This window comes from Sinocyclocheilus rhinocerous, unplaced genomic scaffold (genome assembly GCF_001515625.1).
Source record: "Sinocyclocheilus rhinocerous isolate Xijiao unplaced genomic scaffold, SAMN03320098_v1.1 scaffold1876, whole genome shotgun sequence".
In the NCBI taxonomy this organism is placed as follows: Eukaryota; Metazoa; Chordata; class Actinopteri; order Cypriniformes; family Cyprinidae; genus Sinocyclocheilus; species Sinocyclocheilus rhinocerous.
In genome coordinates, this window is record NW_015628411.1 from 172,045 (window position 1) to 190,748 (window position 18,704).

The window sequence follows — 18,704 nt, forward strand, 5'->3', positions numbered from 1 at the left end:
TTAAAAATTTTAAATAATTTTAAAATTTATAAAGCAGAATATATGCTTTATAAGCACTAATAAACAGCAAATATGTTAATAATAGACATGATTATAAGCAACTAGTTAATAGTGATAATTGGTCCCTATACTAAAGTGTTACTGAGACTTCTTTCAAAAACAATTCAAACTCCTACTTAACTGTGTATTTTTACTGTTATATGTAATTTTTGTATTCTTATAATAAATATAAAATGTATTACATTTAAAATCTAAACATTCTATAATCATATCTGTGTGCATGTGTGAATGTATGTATGTACTGTATATGTGACCCTGGACCACAAAACCAGTCTTAAAGGGGTCATATGATGCTGCTAAAAAGAACATTATTTTGTGTATTTGGTGTAATGAAATGTGTTTATGCGGTTTAAGGTTAAAAAAACACATTATTTATTGCATTGCTAAGAACTTCATTTGAACAATTTTAAAGGCGATTTTCTCAGTATTTTGATTTTTATGCACCCTCAGATTCCAGATATTCAAAAAGTTGTATCTCGGCCAAATATTCTAGTCCTATCCTAACAAACCATACATCAATGGAAAGCTTATTTATTCAGCTTTCAGGTGATGTATAAACCTCAATTTCGAGAAATTGACCCTTATGACTGGTTTTGTGGTCCAGGGTCACATATGTGTTTATATAATCTAAAATGAATTTATATATTTAACTTCAGAAGTGTAGTGCTATTTACAACAGAGAAAAAAGTATTCATGTTGTTTATTAAAGCTCAAAAGTAAGTCAATATCTACTTCAGGTGTATGGAAGAGAGTGACCAGGACATTCATCAGAATTTCTCCTTTTTTCTTCCACAGAAGAAAGTCATATGGGTCTGGAACGACATGAGAGTGAGTAAATGTTGAAATGATGATGAAGAATTTTCTTTTCTTTTTTTTGTCCCTTTAAGCATAAGCCTTATAGATCAAAAGGATTTTAAGATCTAAACATAAATTAAGTCAAGTGCATCCAAACCTCTCCCAGGTTTCTCTCCCAGCACCTATAAGAGAAATGTATACGCTTGTATATTTGTATTATTGTCAGAGTGCTGGTTGGAGGCCGCAGTACACCAGCTCATACCTCCACAGCCCCTCTGAAGCTGAGCTTTTTGGCACTAAACCCAAATCTTGCACTCAGAGAGCAGTGTGGGAACCAGTAGGGGGGAGAAGGAGGCGTAAGGACAGGGTTAATGAGTCCGTAGTGGGAGAATATCAGTTCTTTGAGACTTTTTATGGACTGTTATCAGTTAAGATTGTGTTAAGAATAATTTATCATATAATGCAGTGTTTTGTGTATTTGCATTTATTTTAGATATATTTATAATGTTTGTTTGTTGCTGTCTCTATATTACTATTGCAAAAACTCACTACCATAATGCCGTACTAACTGTTCAGTGACCAGAGGAAAATCATATATCCTGTTTGAAATATAGATGCAGTAATACAGTATATGACCCCTGTAGATTCAGGAAGTGCAAAAAGAAAAAAGAAAAGCCACCCGGTGAAACTTTCTGTTGATTTTAAAGTACTTTTCTTGAAAAGAGTGACGTAACTGACCAAAAAATGCGATTTGGCATTGTTGCATGCTGAAATGCATTGCGTTTATGTCCATTTTAAAGAAAACGACAGAACAATTTTTCACTATACAATAAGAAGAAACATACAGAGGAGCTATTTTTTCATAAACATATTGAACAACTCATGCTTTATCAAACTTGCGTTAGCTGAATTGTTTTGGATGAAACTTTCAGTGTAAAGTGATGGCATTATGGTTCATTTTTTCCATTATGTTACTAAGGGACAGTCACTTCTTGATGATACAATGAATTCTGTGTTCTTCTTCCTTTTTTGCTGATAGCATTAGTTATTTTTCCAAACAGAAGAGAGAAATTTCAACCTTGGGCAAAATTAGCTCTATTAACACACACACATAAACCTCAAACCCAAGGCACTGGTAAACCGACTATTGCTGGTCTCTTGTTTTTCTCAATGGTGCTATGTGGAAGAATGCTGCCGACCCCCACCGACACATCCAGCCCTCATGCATTCATCACCACAGCCAGATAAAATAATGCCTCTGCTTTATTGTCCCATTCTCCTCGCCTTAAACCATCAACCCGTAAACAGTCTGGACCATGTCACAGCCCTAGATAACACATGCATCTCCTCTGGCCTTTTATCTACTTTTAATTGGATTAAATTCATTATTGAAATCTGCATGTTCCTGCACCTACCTACCTACCTACCTATCTATCTATCTATCTATCTATCTATCTATCTATCTAGTGGCTTAGTCTTTCATATCTGAACATTTGCTTAAAACAAAAAATACTGCTACCATTATTATTGTTATTATAATAATAATGTCATTAAAATATAATACAAAATATGTCATTTTATTTTCTTCTTTCATATTCAAATAAACACTACTCCCATTGTTGTTATTATTATTATTATTATTATTATTATTATTATGTAATTTTACAAAATAATACAAAATATAGTTATATTTTCTTCTTTCATATTCAACATATATGCTCACATTTGAATATGAAGGACTAAATCACAAGCAGCAAAATCCACATAATTTCCAACAATTTTTTTTTATAGTTGATTAGTTTTTAAAATTCAAACAGTTAAATAATAACTATAACAATAATTAAAATAAGGATATATAATTGTATATTTTGGATAATTTTCTAAATTACACAAATAATAATAATATACAATTATGTGTATTTTTTTTCAAACTGTATGCTAATATTTGAATATAAAAGACTGAGCTTTGAATAAGCCTTGAATATGAAAGACAAGCAGCAAAATCCACATCGTTTCCATCTATCCAAGTTAAAACCCATTGGATGAGCAAAGCTAAATCGCGCTTGTACAATGGAGGGCTGTGTTTGTGTCTGTCAGTAGTTGAACATTATTGAAAGGAGTAAGAACTTGGGGAGGGGTTGGGGAGAAGAGGGGGTGGGGAGACAGTGGGAGCCAAAATCATTTTCCATTACAATATCAAAATATATCATTTTATTTTCTTCTTTCATATTCAAATAAACACTACTCCCATTGTTGTTATTATTATTATTATTATTATTATTATTATGTAATTTTACAAAATAATACAAAATATAGTTATATTTTCTTCTTTCATATTCAACATATATGCTCACATTTGAATATGAAGGACTAAATCACAAGCAGCAAAATCCACATAATTTCCAACAATTTTTTTTTATAGTTGATTAGTTTTTAAAATTCAAACAGTTAAATAATAACTATAACAATAATTAAAATAAGGATATATAATTGTATATTTTGGATAATTTTCTAAATTACACAAATAATAATAATATACAATTATGTGTCTTTTTTTTCAAACTGTATGCTAATATTTGAATATAAAAGACTGAGCTTTGAATAAGCCTTGAATATGAAAGACAAGCAGCAAAATCCACATCGTTTCCATCTATCCAAGTTAAAACCCATTGGATGAGCAAAGCTAAATCGCGCTTGTACAATGGAGGGCTGTGTTTGTGTCTGTCAGTAGTTGAACATTATTGAAAGGAGTAAGAACTTGGGGAGGGGTTGGGGAGAAGAGGGGGTGGGGAGACAGTGGGAGCCAAAATCATTTTCCCTCTCGTACTGTGAGAACGCTTAGAATCGCTTCTCTCCAAGTGGACGCGCGTCGGTTTGGTTTCAGAACCCGATTGATTCGGCCGTGTCCGCGCAGCGCCGTCCGTCCTCCCGCTTCTTAGCAAGAGCACCGACTTGCATTTTGTCTGTGGCGTGGCAATGGGACCATAAAGGAACAAATTCCATCGCATTGAAAAAAATAGAAGTAAACAAATACAACCAGTGAAGACACCTCACAAAAGAAGTGGACATGGAGACGCGCAGAGGAGATACGATATAACAGATCGGACAAAACACATCTAGGATTTACTTCTCGACTTGAACACTTTTTGTTTCCAAAGGGTTATAGAATTTTTCTTCTGCTAGATTTCTTAGTTACACGCAAGCATGAACCGAAAAGAGATGAGGTCGTGTTTGAGATGCTGGAGCGTGCCGATGCTCTCTGTCCTTCTGCTTGTCTTCTTGACACCGCTGTTTGCACATGGTAAGATTTTTCAAATGCATATTAAATCAGCTGATAGTTAAGACAGAACAGCATCACAAAATGAGAATGTCGGTCAGTAGTGCAGCCGCTGCTGGGTTTTGCTGTGCGTAAGTCATGACTGCGCGCCGGCTGCTGCTGCTGCTGCTGCTGATGATGTGCCTGGACCAGCGCCGTGGAAATGTAGGTTAAATGTCGAACTGGGAAATTTGGGGCTTCGTCCAAAATGCACATCATTAATTAAAAGGAAGGGACACCACAGAAAACATCTGCAAGCAATTTGCAGCCATTTTTGATATTAATGACCTTAAATAATGTACAAATTCCTCATTCCATATGGCTGTTTTATGCAGTAGTAGTAGTGTAGAGTTACTGCGCGGTGATTACTCTACAGAGCAGCTGTTGTCACTATGGCAATGATGGAGGCTCACAAAGGCAGGATTAAAGCGCGAAATAATTTATGCTCGGACATTATCGCGCGGCAAATCACACTGTTGTATGTGTGTAGTTTGATTTTACGCACGGAATAAGAATGTCTTTATAGTTGTAACGGTTAGCCACTTGGGTTATTCCAGAGACTGTGTCGTTCTCCTTCTAAAAGACTGCCAAAGGATGCAGGACCAACCCAATGGGAGCAACGGTTTTCTTGACCAGGGGTGTGTTTAAAATTCCTATAGATCACTGAGCATTAGAGATGATCTCATTGACGCGCGCTGTCGTTATGTAAATAAGCATGAAATAATTTAAAATCTATTGTATAATTCTACATTGGTGGTTAGAAGGTCCATTGTCCACCTAGTTGGATGCTCAGTTTCGCCTAGCAACAGGATTGGGAAAATATGGTGTCTTCTTGAATCTGCTAATAGGAATATGAAAATGGATTACAATTAGGGTTTGTTATGATATATATATTACTTGATTCCCAAAGTGGCACTACATCAGCTATACACCAGCTGCTGTGATGGCGGCCAGTGTGGTCTTGGTCAGGTAAAAATTATGTCACCGGTGGCCATGCCCTTTGTTAGCTTCATGCATGAACTTGCTTTTGATTTTAGATCGGTTCACTTCCTCCCTTCCATGTAAGTTTTTTTATTTTTTTTATTTATTTTTTTTTAGAATTTATAAAGAAATTTTTATATTGCTTTGTTGACTAAATGGTAATTTGAGTAGATGAAGTGTGCCACTGGCCATCATAGACAGCCTTTTCCAATCCATTAGGTCATTACTGGCGTGGTGTAGCCTGCAGGAAAATTTGATTTGTCCCAGTAACTGATTTGATAATGTATTCGCTTTCAATGCTCTGATCTGTATTTGCTGAATCGCCTTTTTATTGTCTCAAGAGTCCAATGGACACAGTTGCCATTTTCTGTGCAGAGAGATTCTGCTGCTGGTAGAGAAAAAAGGTGTTGCCTGCCACATCTTTCCAATCAAACCATAATGCTTGGCTGTATCATGTATGTATCATGTTCTTTTATTATGTAAAATAACTGCTCTGATGTCAACAAATGAAAATTTGATTTCAATACATTTTTTTGATTCAATGATCCATGCATGATTAATAGTAGTTTTATCAATATGTATGTGCCACCTGTTACTGTGCATCAATCCAAAGCATTGAACACTGGATTCTGATCTCAATTCCCTTGAGATTTAGAGGAGGATATCCAGATGCTTTATCCTCCAACACTGAAACCCTCACTCGATCGAGGTAATGTTGTTTGCTGTATGCCATCAGATTTATCATTCCCTACAAATGGAATCCACCATTCTGAATCTAGGCTATTATTCCCAAATGAGTAAGATGTGCAGTTTCAGTTAAAATTTCAATGCAGTCCTGAGTACCAGCAATTAAACCCCTCCGTTCTTTGTTCCAGGAATATGATGCCATTTATATAGCTTCTTAAATTACAGGTTGCAGTTTAGTATTAAGTCTTGGTGTGACAAATAGTGCATTTTTTGTCACAAAATATGGTTGTTTTGTGGATACATTTGTATATTATGAATTGGGTGGATTTGTAGGCAAAGGGGCCGTGTCTTTTCAGCTGGATCTGTTGCAATCTAGTTGAAAACAACAACTTGCATGTTTTGGGTGGTTTTGGGTGAGCTTAATCAGATTTGCATTCATTCATAATCTTTTGCTGCCAAAGAAAGTCACTGCAGTCTGTTTTCAGAGTAAGAACAAGGGGAGGAAAAATGGCATTATTGGTGATCAGATTCGTTTGTTTTAGCAATATTTTGAAGGCAGGAGTTTACTGGGTCTTCATTGCCTTTTAATTAATGAATTTAATGCAACCAGAGGAAAGGGAGTGAATTATAAAGATGTGCTGTGTTGATGTGGGCTGCTGCCATTTGGTTTCATCAGAAACTGATCACCCCACCCCTAATGTATCTAATTTAATAAATATTTAATGAACCTGTCAAAGTAGAAAAATGACAGGCTATAAAATAAAAATCAGTGGTTGTGTTGATGCTAGAAAATTAAGCAGCTGTGTCTATATATTTTTTCCCTTTTTTGTCGAAGGCTTCGCACAGATTTATATTTTCTAGGTGTTTTTTTACTTGAATTTGTATGATGTGGACTTATAAATTTGATGATGGTTTTTCACTCTGCACAGTGAGGGCAAGCTGGTTCCCATGGCAACACATCCCTCCTCCATCCAACCACCTGTTGAGTATAGAAATGAAAAGATTTATGCAACGGGAGGTGAAGAGACATGGCAGACAGTGGCAGCTGTCTGATTATGTCTCAAGGTCAAAAGATCTGACTGTTAATACCTCTGCATAATTAGTCAAGGTAAAATATTCCATGGAGGGATGGAATCCTGTGTTTTTACAAACTATGGAATTTCTTAAAAGCCTATTGAATAGAGGCATTTTTGTGTTGACAACACTGATGGGTTGCCTTTTTTGAATTTGCTCCCTATCCATCTTTATTTTTTGCATATATTCGTTTTTTGTCATTGCAAATTTCTGGAGGGATGCAGTGATTAAGGCGCTTCATCCGGTGATATAAAAATAAAGCCCTTTTGGCATCAGCTCCTGGATGTACTGCTAGACATAGAGGTTAAGGCCAGTATTCCTCATTAACACATAATGCATTTCACGTATATACACTTCCGTTTAAAAGTTAAGGGTCAGTAACATAATTTTTTTTAAAGAAATTAATACTTTTATTCAACAAGGATGCATTAAATTAATCAAAAATTACAGTAATAACATTTATAATGTTACAAAAGATTTCTACTTCAAATAAATGCTGCTTTTTTAACTTTCTATTCATGAAATAATTCAGAAAAATGTATATTTATGTTTTCACAAAAATATTAATCAGCTCAACTGTTTTAAACATTGATTATAATAAGAAATGTTTCTTGAGCACAAAATCAGAATATCAGAATGATTTCTGAAGGATCATGTGACATGGAAGACTGGAGTAATTTGCCATCAGAGGAATAAATTACATCTTAAATTGTAATTATATTTCACAGTATTACTGTTTTTACCATATTTTTGATCCAATAAATGCAGCTTTGGCATAAGAAACTTCTTCCAAGATCATTAAAAAATTTCTACCACCTCCAAACTTTTAAACCGTAATGTTACATATATTTATACTATTCTATTTATTTTTAATAAACTTTCCAAATTTTATTGTTAAAATTCCATTTTATTCCGAAAAAAAACCTTATTTTATGCCTAACCACCAGACATGTTCACAAGTCTCTGAGGTCCAAGTCAAGTCTCAAGTCTTTAAAGGGGAGTCCAAGTCAAGTCTTAAATCTTTTTGTCCAAGTCACGTCACAAATCTTTGTTCTATTTTTAGCAATAGTTCTTTCAGATAGTTAAGATTGTATGAGGCTAAATCAGTTTAGAAATATTACAACTAATTACTTCTACAGAATGTCTTGTTCATTTATTCAAAACTGTCTAATAAAGCACACAAACTTTTATCGAAATCATTCATTTAATTTAATTTTAGAATGTTTTTAAACCTTTCATTTTATTTCCTGGTATTTTACATTATTTCCGAATGCAGCAATAAAATGTGACTCGTACACGATCTTTAATTTCACGTTTTATACTATTTTTTTTATTCATTAATTTTATAGCATTTATTTTTTGCAAAACTAGTTTCAAAGGATTTATATATTTACCACTATTTTAATTCATGTTTAAATGCATCGCTTCAGAACAACATTAAGTATAAATACCTTCACATTTTTGTGATTTTATTGCACTTCAGAAGGTATGTAAAGATTCACTCAACTCACGATGTGATACAATTCACGATATTGATTTCATGATACGATTTTCTTATGACAAAATGCTGCACATTTCTTTGTCTAATTGAAATATGTCAAATAACTATTTTTAAACAAACCCCAAATCAAATAAATAACACAAATGAAAGAAGTCTCTTCGTATAAACAAGCTAAGGCTTTGTCTGTGCTCGTTCTATTTAAAATCAGAGGCAACCACTGCATTTTAATCACAATCCAAACAAAGTAGTTTTTAATCAAAATTATATTGTATAATTTTTAAATCTGAAGCAAAAACAGAACGGTCTGACTGTAATTTTGTGAAATTATACTAAATAAAACATGTGAATCCAAGATACTAAACAAAACATCGAAATCCAAGATGGCGGCGCGGTCGGACGCAGCGGCTACTCCTGGGTCCCAAAACCAGTGTTTTTATGTCTGTTAGTCTCGTTTCCTCGTCTTCGAACAGTCTCACCTTATCACAAAATCATCAGATGAACACTCGGAAACACATCGATGATCGACAGAGCCTTCTGGAAATCGGCAGTGTGTACAAACATCAGCTTTCGCCGGTGACTACTGAGAAGCTACGAGGCCTCTGTCTGCTGCTGAAGCCGAACCCCGCGGCCTCGCCTACTGATGCTACCTGCACAAAACAGCGACTCCGGCGGTGTGAGAGGGGACAGAAGCGCGGCAAGCGTGGAGGCACACGAGCTAGGCTAAGGTCTTACTCCACTAGACCAGCGATTCCGTCACTCATGCTCTCAAACGTTCGCTCTCTGGAAAATAAACTGGACTTAATTCAACTCAGTCGGTCTACACAGCATGAGACAAGGGATTGTTGTGTGTTTGTTTTCACTGAAACATGGCTAAACGACAACATCCTGGACTCCGCTATTCAGCTGCACGGGTTGACCTGCTACCGAGCGGACAGAGATACAGCACTGTCTGGTAAGACTCGCGGGGTGGCTTGTGTGTGTACGTCAACAAAGAGTGGTGTAACAATGCTGTGGTAGTGACAAAACACTGTTCATCGCTGGTGGAGTTTATATTTATGAAGTGTCGACCGTTCTATCTGCCACGGGAGTTCACGGCCATTGTTATTGTCGCAGTTTACATTCCCCCGTGTGCAAACGCCAAGGACGCGCTTCGCGAGCTGTACATCGCCATCAGCGAACAACAAACAAATAACCCCGACGGCTTTTTCATAATAGCCGGTGACTTCAACCACGCAAACTTAAAAGACAGTTTTGCCAAAGTTCTACCAACATGTGAAAAAAACAGGGGAAAAAACACACTGGACTTTGTTTACACAACAGAAAAGAACGCGTACAAGGCTGTACCCGGCCCCCACCTAGGGTACTCGGATCACATCTCTGTTATGCTAATTCCAGCATACAGACCACTTCTGAAACTCGCCAAACCGGTTCAAAAACTCATCACAATTTGGCCAGATGATGCTACCTCAACACTACAGGACTGCTTTTAGTGCACAGACTGGAACATGTTTAAAGAGGCAGCCACCTACAACAACCACACAGACCTGCAGGAGTACACTAAAACTGTGAGTGCTTATATCAAAAAGTGCACTGATGATGTGACAGTCACCAAGACCATCACCACACGTGCAAACCAGAAGCCGTGGATGACAGCAGAGGTTCGTGGGCTGCTGGTAGAGAAAAAAGGTGTTGCCTGCCACATCTTTCCAATCAAACCATAATGCTTGGCTGTATCATGTATGTATCATGTTCTTTTATTATGTAAAATAACTGCTCTGATGTCAACAAATGAAAATTTGATTTCAATACATTTTTTTGATTCAATGATCCATGCATGATTAATAGTAGTTTTATCAATATGTATGTGCCACCTGTTACTGTGCATCAATCCAAAGCATTGAACACTGGATTCTGATCTCAATTCCCTTGAGATTTAGAGGAGGATATCCAGATGCTTTATCCTCCAACACTGAAACCCTCACTCGATCGAGGTAATGTTGTTTGCTGTATGCCATCAGATTTATCATTCCCTACAAATGGAATCCACCATTCTGAATCTAGGCTATTATTCCCAAATGAGTAAGATGTGCAGTTTCAGTTAAAATTTCAATGCAGTCCTGAGTACCAGCAATTAAACCCCTCCGTTCTTTGTTCCAGGAATATGATGCCATTTATATAGCTTCTTAAATTACAGGTTGCAGTTTAGTATTAAGTCTTGTTGTGACAAATAGTGCATTTTTTGTCACAAAATATGGTTGTTTTGTGGATACATTTGTGTATTATGAATTGGGTGGATTTGTAGGCAAAGGGGCCGTGTCTTTTCAGCTGGATCTGTTGCAATCTAGTTGAAAACAACAACTTGCATGTTTTGGGTGGTTTTAGGTGAGCTTAATCAGATTTGCATTCATTCATAATCTTTTGCTGCCAAAGAAAGTCACTGCAGTCTGTTTTCAGAGTAAGAACAAGGGGAGGAAAAATGGCATTATTGGTGATCAGATTCGTTTGTTTTAGCAATATTTTGAAGGCAGGAGTTTACTGGGTCTTCATTGCCTTTTAATTAATGAATTTAATGCAACCAGAGGAAAGGGAGTGAATTATAAAGATGTGCTGTGTTGATGTGGGCTGCTGCCATTTGGTTTCATCAGAAACTGATCACCCCACCCCTAATGTATCTAATTTAATAAATATTTAATGAACCTGTCAAAGTAGAAAAATGACAGGCTATAAAATAAAAATCAGTGGTTGTGTTGATGCTAGAAAATTAAGCAGCTGTGTCTATATATTTTTTCCCTTTTTTGTCGAAGGCTTGGCACAGATTTATATTTTCTAGGTGTTTTTTTACTTGAATTTGTATGATGTGGACTTATAAATTTGATGATGGTTTTTCACTCTGCACAGTGAGGGCAAGCTGGTTCCCATGGCAACACATCCCTCCTCCATCCAACCACCTGTTGAGTATAGAAATGAAAAGATTTATGCAACGGGAGGTGAAGAGACATGGCAGACAGTGGCAGCTGTCTGATTATGTCTCAAGGTCAAAAGATCTGACTGTTAATACCTCTGCATAATTAGTCAAGGTAAAATATTCCATGGAGGGATGGAATCCTGTGTTTTTACAAACTATGGAATTTCTTAAAAGCCTATTGAATAGAGGCATTTTTGTGTTGACAACACTGATGGGTTGCCTTTTTTGAATTTGCTCCCTATCCATCTTTATTTTTTGCATATATTCGTTTTTTGTCATTGCAAATTTCTGGAGGGATGCAGTGATTAAGGCGCTTCATCCGGTGATATAAAAATAAAGCCCTTTTGGCATCAGCTCCTGGATGTACTGCTAGACATAGAGGTTAAGGCCAGTATTCCTCATTAACACATAATGCATTTCACGTATATACACTTCCGTTTAAAAGTTAAGGGTCAGTAACATAATTTTTTTTAAAGAAATTAATACTTTTATTCAACAAGGATGCATTAAATTAATCAAAAATTACAGTAATAACATTTATAATGTTACAAAAGATTTCTACTTCAAATAAATGCTGCTTTTTTAACTTTCTATTCATGAAATAATTCAGAAAAATGTATATTTATGTTTTCACAAAAATATTAATCAGCTCAACTGTTTTAAACATTGATTATAATAAGAAATGTTTCTTGAGCACAAAATCAGAATATCAGAATGATTTCTGAAGGATCATGTGACATGGAAGACTGGAGTAATTTGCCATCAGAGGAATAAATTACATCTTAAATTGTAATTATATTTCACAGTATTACTGTTTTTACCATATTTTTGATCCAATAAATGCAGCTTTGGCATAAGAAACTTCTTCCAAGATCATTAAAAAATTTCTACCACCTCCAAACTTTTAAACCGTAATGTTACATATATTTATACTATTCTATTTATTTTTAATAAACTTTCCAAATTTTATTGTTAAAATTCCATTTTATTCCGAAAAAAAACCTTATTTTATGCCTAACCACCAGACATGTTCACAAGTCTCTGAGGTCCAAGTCAAGTCTCAAGCCTTTAAGGTTGAGTCCAAGTCAGGTCTTAAGTCTTTGAGGTGGAGTCCAAGTCACGTCTCAAGTCTTTAAGGTCGAGTCCAAGTCAAGTCTTAAGTCTTTGAGGTGGAGTCCAAGTCACGTCTCAAGTCTTTGATCTATTTATTAGCAACAGTTCTTTCAGCTAGTTATTGAGGCTAAATCGGTTTTGAAATACTGATTTCACGTTATGATTTTATCAAAAAATACTTTAACAAAATGTAAAACTAATTAGAAATGAAAAGGTGTCCATTTATTAATTTTCAGACAAAATTCTGCACATTTCTTTGTAAAATTGAAATATGTCAAACAACAAAACTAAATTGAAATTTTAAAACAAACCCCAATCAATCAAATGAATAACACAAATTAAATAAATCCCATATAAACAAACTAAGGCATGTCTGTTCTCTTTTTAAATTTAAAATTAGAGGCAACCACAGTATTTTAAACACAACACAATCCTAACAAAGAGGCTGCATGCATGAGCAGTTTTTAATTTACATTTGATTGTATAATTTCAAAATTTAAAACAAAAACTAAATGTTCTGACTTTAATTTTGTGAAAATATTCTACATAAAACATCTGCACGAAACAAAACAGCAGACAGGCTGAATTAGAATGCAGATTCACTCTCTGCCAGCAGGTGGTGCTTGAACAGCAATTAAACATCATTTCCTTGGTTTCCGCTATAAACAAAGCAGCGCTGCGGTTGTGAACACTACTTTAATATGCATTATACAGAGGCAAGATAAAAAGAAAATACCATCTAAAATTTTCTAAAGACAGCCAGTTCCCCTCAGAGATACATTCATATAAACTCCCAGTCCCATACCAAATGACTTGCGTTTTTTACGAGTCTCATGAGTCACGAGTCCAAGTCAAGTCTCGAGTCAGCTGTTCACGAGTCTAAGTCAAGTCCCAAGTCTTTATTTATGTGACTTAAAGGGTTAGTTCACCCAAAAATGAAAATTAGCCCATAAATTACTCACCCTCAAGTCATCCTAGGTGAAATACCATCTAAAATTTTCTAAAGACAGCCAGTTCCCCTCAGAGATACATTCATATAAACTCCCAGTCCCATACCAAATGACTTGCGTTTTTTACGAGTCTCATGAGTCATGAGTCCAAGTCAAGTCTCGAGTCAGCTGTTCAGGAGTCCAAGTCAAGTCCCAAGTCTTTATTTATGTGACTTAAAGGGTTAGTTCACCCAAAAATGAAAATTAGCCCATAAATTACTCACCCTCAAGTCATCCTAGGTGTATATGACTTTCTTCTTTCAGACGAATCCAGTCAAAATAATGATCTTTAAAATAGCATCATATGACCCCTTTAAGTGCAACTTCAGTCCAAGTCACAGACTCGAGTTTCCATCTCTGCTAACCACCACTTTCCATGATCCAGTTAATCAATGGATAAAATGGATCTTGATGGTCCAGCACTAGTTTTTTTCACATTAATTGTAAATTAGAAATAAGTTGACTTTAAAGAAACTGCAATGTTACAACAGACCTATTATAAGTTACGGTTATGATAGAAGATGACAGAAAAACGTTAAATGAAGCTGTTGGGTCCATGGTTTTTTCTGAGTTGTACCTCCCACAGTTTTTGCTCGGGCAGCCTGCCATCAGAAAACCATCTGAGATACAGACACGCTCACTGTCCACCCTTCAGTGTCTGCAGAGCTGCACAAACAAAGAGTTTGGCGTCTCCCCAAAGTCATGCAACTAAGATCCCGTGGCCATCATTCCTCCCAGCCTGGCCACCAAACAAGCGGCAAACCCCAAATTACCTCCTCCCCTCTGGGCTGCATTGGGGTGCCTGAGAGAAAAGGGGTAACTGAGTATTATGTAACAAGATTTGACCATCTAAGAGAAAAGGGGAAACACAAGGGCCTTTTGTGTCCGCTTTGCCTGGGGCCCCTGTTTCCTCGCTTCTGTACTGCGTCCTGTCTGGGAGAAGCATTAAATAGTATGGCAGGAGATCTTTGATAAAGCCGTGGCTGTAAAGATCTGACCAAGATCTGGCTATTTAACCAACAAAATCTGCAAAACCAGCATTCCAGCTGGTGTCAAATGTTCTTACTTCTACAAAACAAATATTCTTAACTGTTTGACCAGCTCGGCATATTCTGTTAGAGGAAAAGGAGATACCTAAAAGCGTATGTGAAAATCCTGTTCCTGATTAGCTTACCGTCAAGTATCCATGACACACGTTTGCAAATGATTGAAGGATGCTGTGCATTAACTGTTCTCACTTATCAAATTCAGATCTTCCACACCACAGTTTGTTTGCTTTTATCCCAAATTTAATCACTGGCTGCTCTATACATGAGTCACACTAAAACACCATTATACAATTTAGCAGATACACTAAACTGCAAATATGCTTTTGCTACTCAAATGAGAGATGTATTACTTTGCATTGGCTGTGTTAATGGTGCAAAACACTTTCTTTAAACATACAGTAGAGATCATGAATTTTAATTACACATCTGATTTCTATTTAGATTGATCATGTCTTCCTGTATTAGTCATTATATTTTGTATTAAAATAAACATAGGATTCTTTTTTTTTTTACTCTGTGCACTTAAGCTAAATATATTTGTCTACATAGTGTTTTCATAGTTGTACCTTTCGTTTTTCAAATAAATTTTTTCGAATCAAATTTCTGAAGGATCATGTGACACTGAAGACTAGAGTAATGGCAGCTAAAAATTCAGCTTTGCCATCACATTAGTAAATTACATTTTAAAATACATACAATAAAGTAGAAAACAGTTCTTTTAAATTGTAAAAATATTTGGCAATTACAATTTTTTTACAATTACAACCTAAGGTTTCTAAATATCCAATTTCATGTGCTTTCTTTTCTGTTCTAAACGTACAAAGCTTGAATATGTCTCCTCTTTGTTGTTTTGTGTTTGGTGTTTTTGCCTCAGTATTGATTTGACATCTGTGTTTGAAAGGCATGTTAATCTTGCACGAATGCAGAGACTAATGTTACCACAAAGGAGTTGTATCAAATTCATCTCCGTCAGATTTGTCACATAAATTCTACATTAGTGATTCACGCTCACTAATAAAATCCAGACCATGCACATCTGGCCATTTTTGGGAACATTTTTTTTCTGGGGACCATCTCTGTGCCAAAGACCTTAGTCTCTACTGTCACACGTTATATCTCCAACTATACTAAATTTATTTCTTTATTAGTCGCTGGATTTAAGTAAAAAACACAGATGCTCTTGGAACAAAAATGTCCTGGCAATACAGAAGTAAATAAACTTTTCATTGTTAGAGCGGATAATGGCAAAGGAGAATCAATGCAAATCAAACCTACCACTGAGAAAGAAATAGCAAAGAGTTAAATACCAGTGGCTTTTTGAATGAATGCAAGGGTTTTCATTGATTCGTTGAGTTCTCCTAACTGTAATCTGCTCCTTTCAACAGGTAACTCTGTGGTGGGAAATGAAACTGAGGTTGATAGTGCTGTTAATGTGACCTCCTTGTCTACCGGGGATGAGAAGGAGAAGATAGAGGAGGTGTCACAGTTCACCAGCTTGTCCAGCTCCTTAGACCCGACTCACACCGGACGAAAGTTTAGAGATGAAGAAGCAGGTAGTGGCATGCTGGAAGAGGTCTTCTCGCCAACTCCTGGAACTCCAACTTCCAGTGAGGGAGCCACAACTACTTTGGCAAGCCCAGATAACAACCTTGACTCTGCAGAAACCGAACTCTTGCCTGTCAATACCTCCTTCGAGAAGGAGCATGTCATCTCCTTCAAGGAGGAAGAGGAACAGGAAACGGAAGAGGAAGTGAGGCAGCAAGTGCCTACACTACCATCCTGGCAGGATGCTAAAGGAGACATGGAGACCACTGTGTTTGACCTAGACCATGAGACATCTCCCACAACCCCATCCCCAACTCATCCCCCTTCCCCATCCGACGTCACCGTAGATTTCTTTGACTCTGGATCCCGCCGCACGAACCTTGGCCGACCGACTCTTTCCCCACACGAGCTTCAGGGCCGTGACCCCACCTCCTGGTCCATGCCCGAAAATTATGACTACATGACGCCCTACGACGACAGTGTGTCTCCCACCACCGACGATTACCCCTACAGCAGCACTACTGACTCTTACGATGATATCTCCACTACGCCTCCTTCCAAACGCTTCCCTCCTCGATTGCCCTCCAACCCTGTTTTCACGCTCCCCAAAGGAGCCACTGTGGGCGAAGGCCCCCGTGCTCCCCCCGGTGTGGTCGACTCAGTTAACGGCTCAGACTGTCAGCAGGGCTTTGTCCGCACCAATGGCTCCTGCAAGTCCCCATGTGACCTGCAGCCCAACTACTGCTTCAACGGGGGCCAGTGCTACGTTATGGAAGGAACCCAAATGTTCTGCAGGTAAGCGCTTAGAAGATACAGGTTATGCACTATGGCAAGAATTACTATAAAAGGTGCTGTATGTAATTTTTTGACTGTACTAAAACATAAAAATACCATAATATGTTTGTAAATATTTAGGAAACATGGTTCAATATCAAGTTCACATACTTGTTTCTCCGAAAAACAATGCTACAGCCAGTTATTCTATTTTGAAATGTGCGTTCCGTGTCGGAATTTCTGTTTTTGTTTTGGTCTGCATGATTCCGCCCACTGCCAATTTACCCAATAGTATTTCAACACCCCGGGTTGCCAGTTGGTGGACAACACGGCATATTGCAGCCATGGAAGCCAGAAAACGAACTGGCTCAGAGATCGCTGATTCTACCCAACCTAAAAAGCCTCGGCATCCATCTAATAATTGCGTTCACATCAGAGGCAAACTGTACCGGAGTTCACATGAACCGTACCCCAGACAACCCTTTTTAGGCCGAGTTCAGAAATCAGCATTCACATTAACCAAACGCTGATGTCACCCGGGTATGCACCAAAAATGTTAGTGTGAAAGCCCCCTAGAAAGCTTTATGAACAGAGGCATATTAAAACGTGGATAAATCACCTAATCAACTTAGAGTGTAAGGCTCGTCGCCTTCCATTGACAATTGTGCTCGTTCCTCTTGCATGTCCTCAATCTGGCAACCCAGGTGAGCAATGATTCTGAGGAGAGCATGGGAGAAACAACTATTTCCATTCTTTCCAACTCTTTCCATTATTTTGAATTTGGAGTGCAGTACCCACTTCAACCACTAACTGTCAATATTACATACTGCACCTTTAATACTGCTCATACTTGTCATTTGGTTTGTTTAGGATAGATGTGCTATTACTTATGTAGGTAATTAGAATTGTGATTTTTGGCTAGTGGATGATGAAATGGGTGAAAAATCCAATAGACTTACATTGAAGTTCTCAACCCATATCTAGCAACCAGAGTACTTGAGGGTGGGCTCTTCTGACCACTTCGCAATCATCCAAAACACCCTAGCAACTGCATAGCAAACATTCAGAGAACCTTAGCAACAGGGTTATGTTCTGTTCAGAATTGAATTGAGAATGCCATTCCGATTCAACTCCCTGTGGGATGTGGCCAATTCCATTCAAATTCACACACATGAATTAAAGGGGAGCCAATCTGAATTCTGTCGTCCTAGTATGATGATGGCAGCTTTCACATAAGCAAACACCACTGGCATTTTCTCTGGGAAATGTAGAAATGTAGTTCTAAATTGGAATAAAACAGAGGGAACCTCTCGAGAAGATCAGCCCTCCACATGGCACATCTAGTCAAGAGGGGAACTAAGGACTCGCACAAGGACAGGCCGAGTGCTGTGGAGCAGAAAGTACCACATGTTTTCCCAGATTCTTTATGAGGAAAGTTTATTAGGAAACTTCCCTCTCGCTGCCAGATTATTTTGAGCACAACTGTTTTTGCCCAAACATGTGACCCACATTTACACTAGTCTAGTCACACAAATGTGTTATGAAACCTGCTTTGTTTTCCTGTGTCTTGCATTATGCCCACAACCCTCTCTTTTGCTTGAAAAATATTATTAAGAAGTCCAATTTTAAAAAATTACAATAACTTTGGGTTGTTAATTTTACTATCACTACAAATGCATTTACCATGAAAGCAAACGCAGGGCCTGTGACTGCCGCTATAAAGAGGTCATCATGAGGATTATGTTTAAGCTGAAAATAAGTATGCAGAGATATGAAATTCAGCTTGTTCATGGGTAAATTAGGTCAAAACAGGGGGAGGATGCTTGATAGCTAAGCTCACTGCTTCCTGAAAAGC

At 37.2% G+C, this 18,704-nt stretch overlaps 1 protein-coding gene across 1 annotated transcript in view; it reads left to right on the forward strand.

Annotated features, from left to right (window-relative positions):
- Positions 1-3,638: 3,638 nt before the first annotated feature.
- Positions 3,639-18,704, forward strand: part of LOC107737828 (chondroitin sulfate proteoglycan 5-like) — a 39,639-nt gene continuing 24,573 nt past the window's right edge. The window contains exons 1-2 of the mRNA XM_016549461.1: positions 3,639-4,156; positions 15,916-16,870. Coding sequence (XP_016404947.1) covers positions 4,060-4,156; positions 15,916-16,870 — 1,052 coding nt within the window. The 5' untranslated portion in view covers positions 3,639-4,059. The remainder of the gene's footprint in view (positions 4,157-15,915; positions 16,871-18,704) is intronic.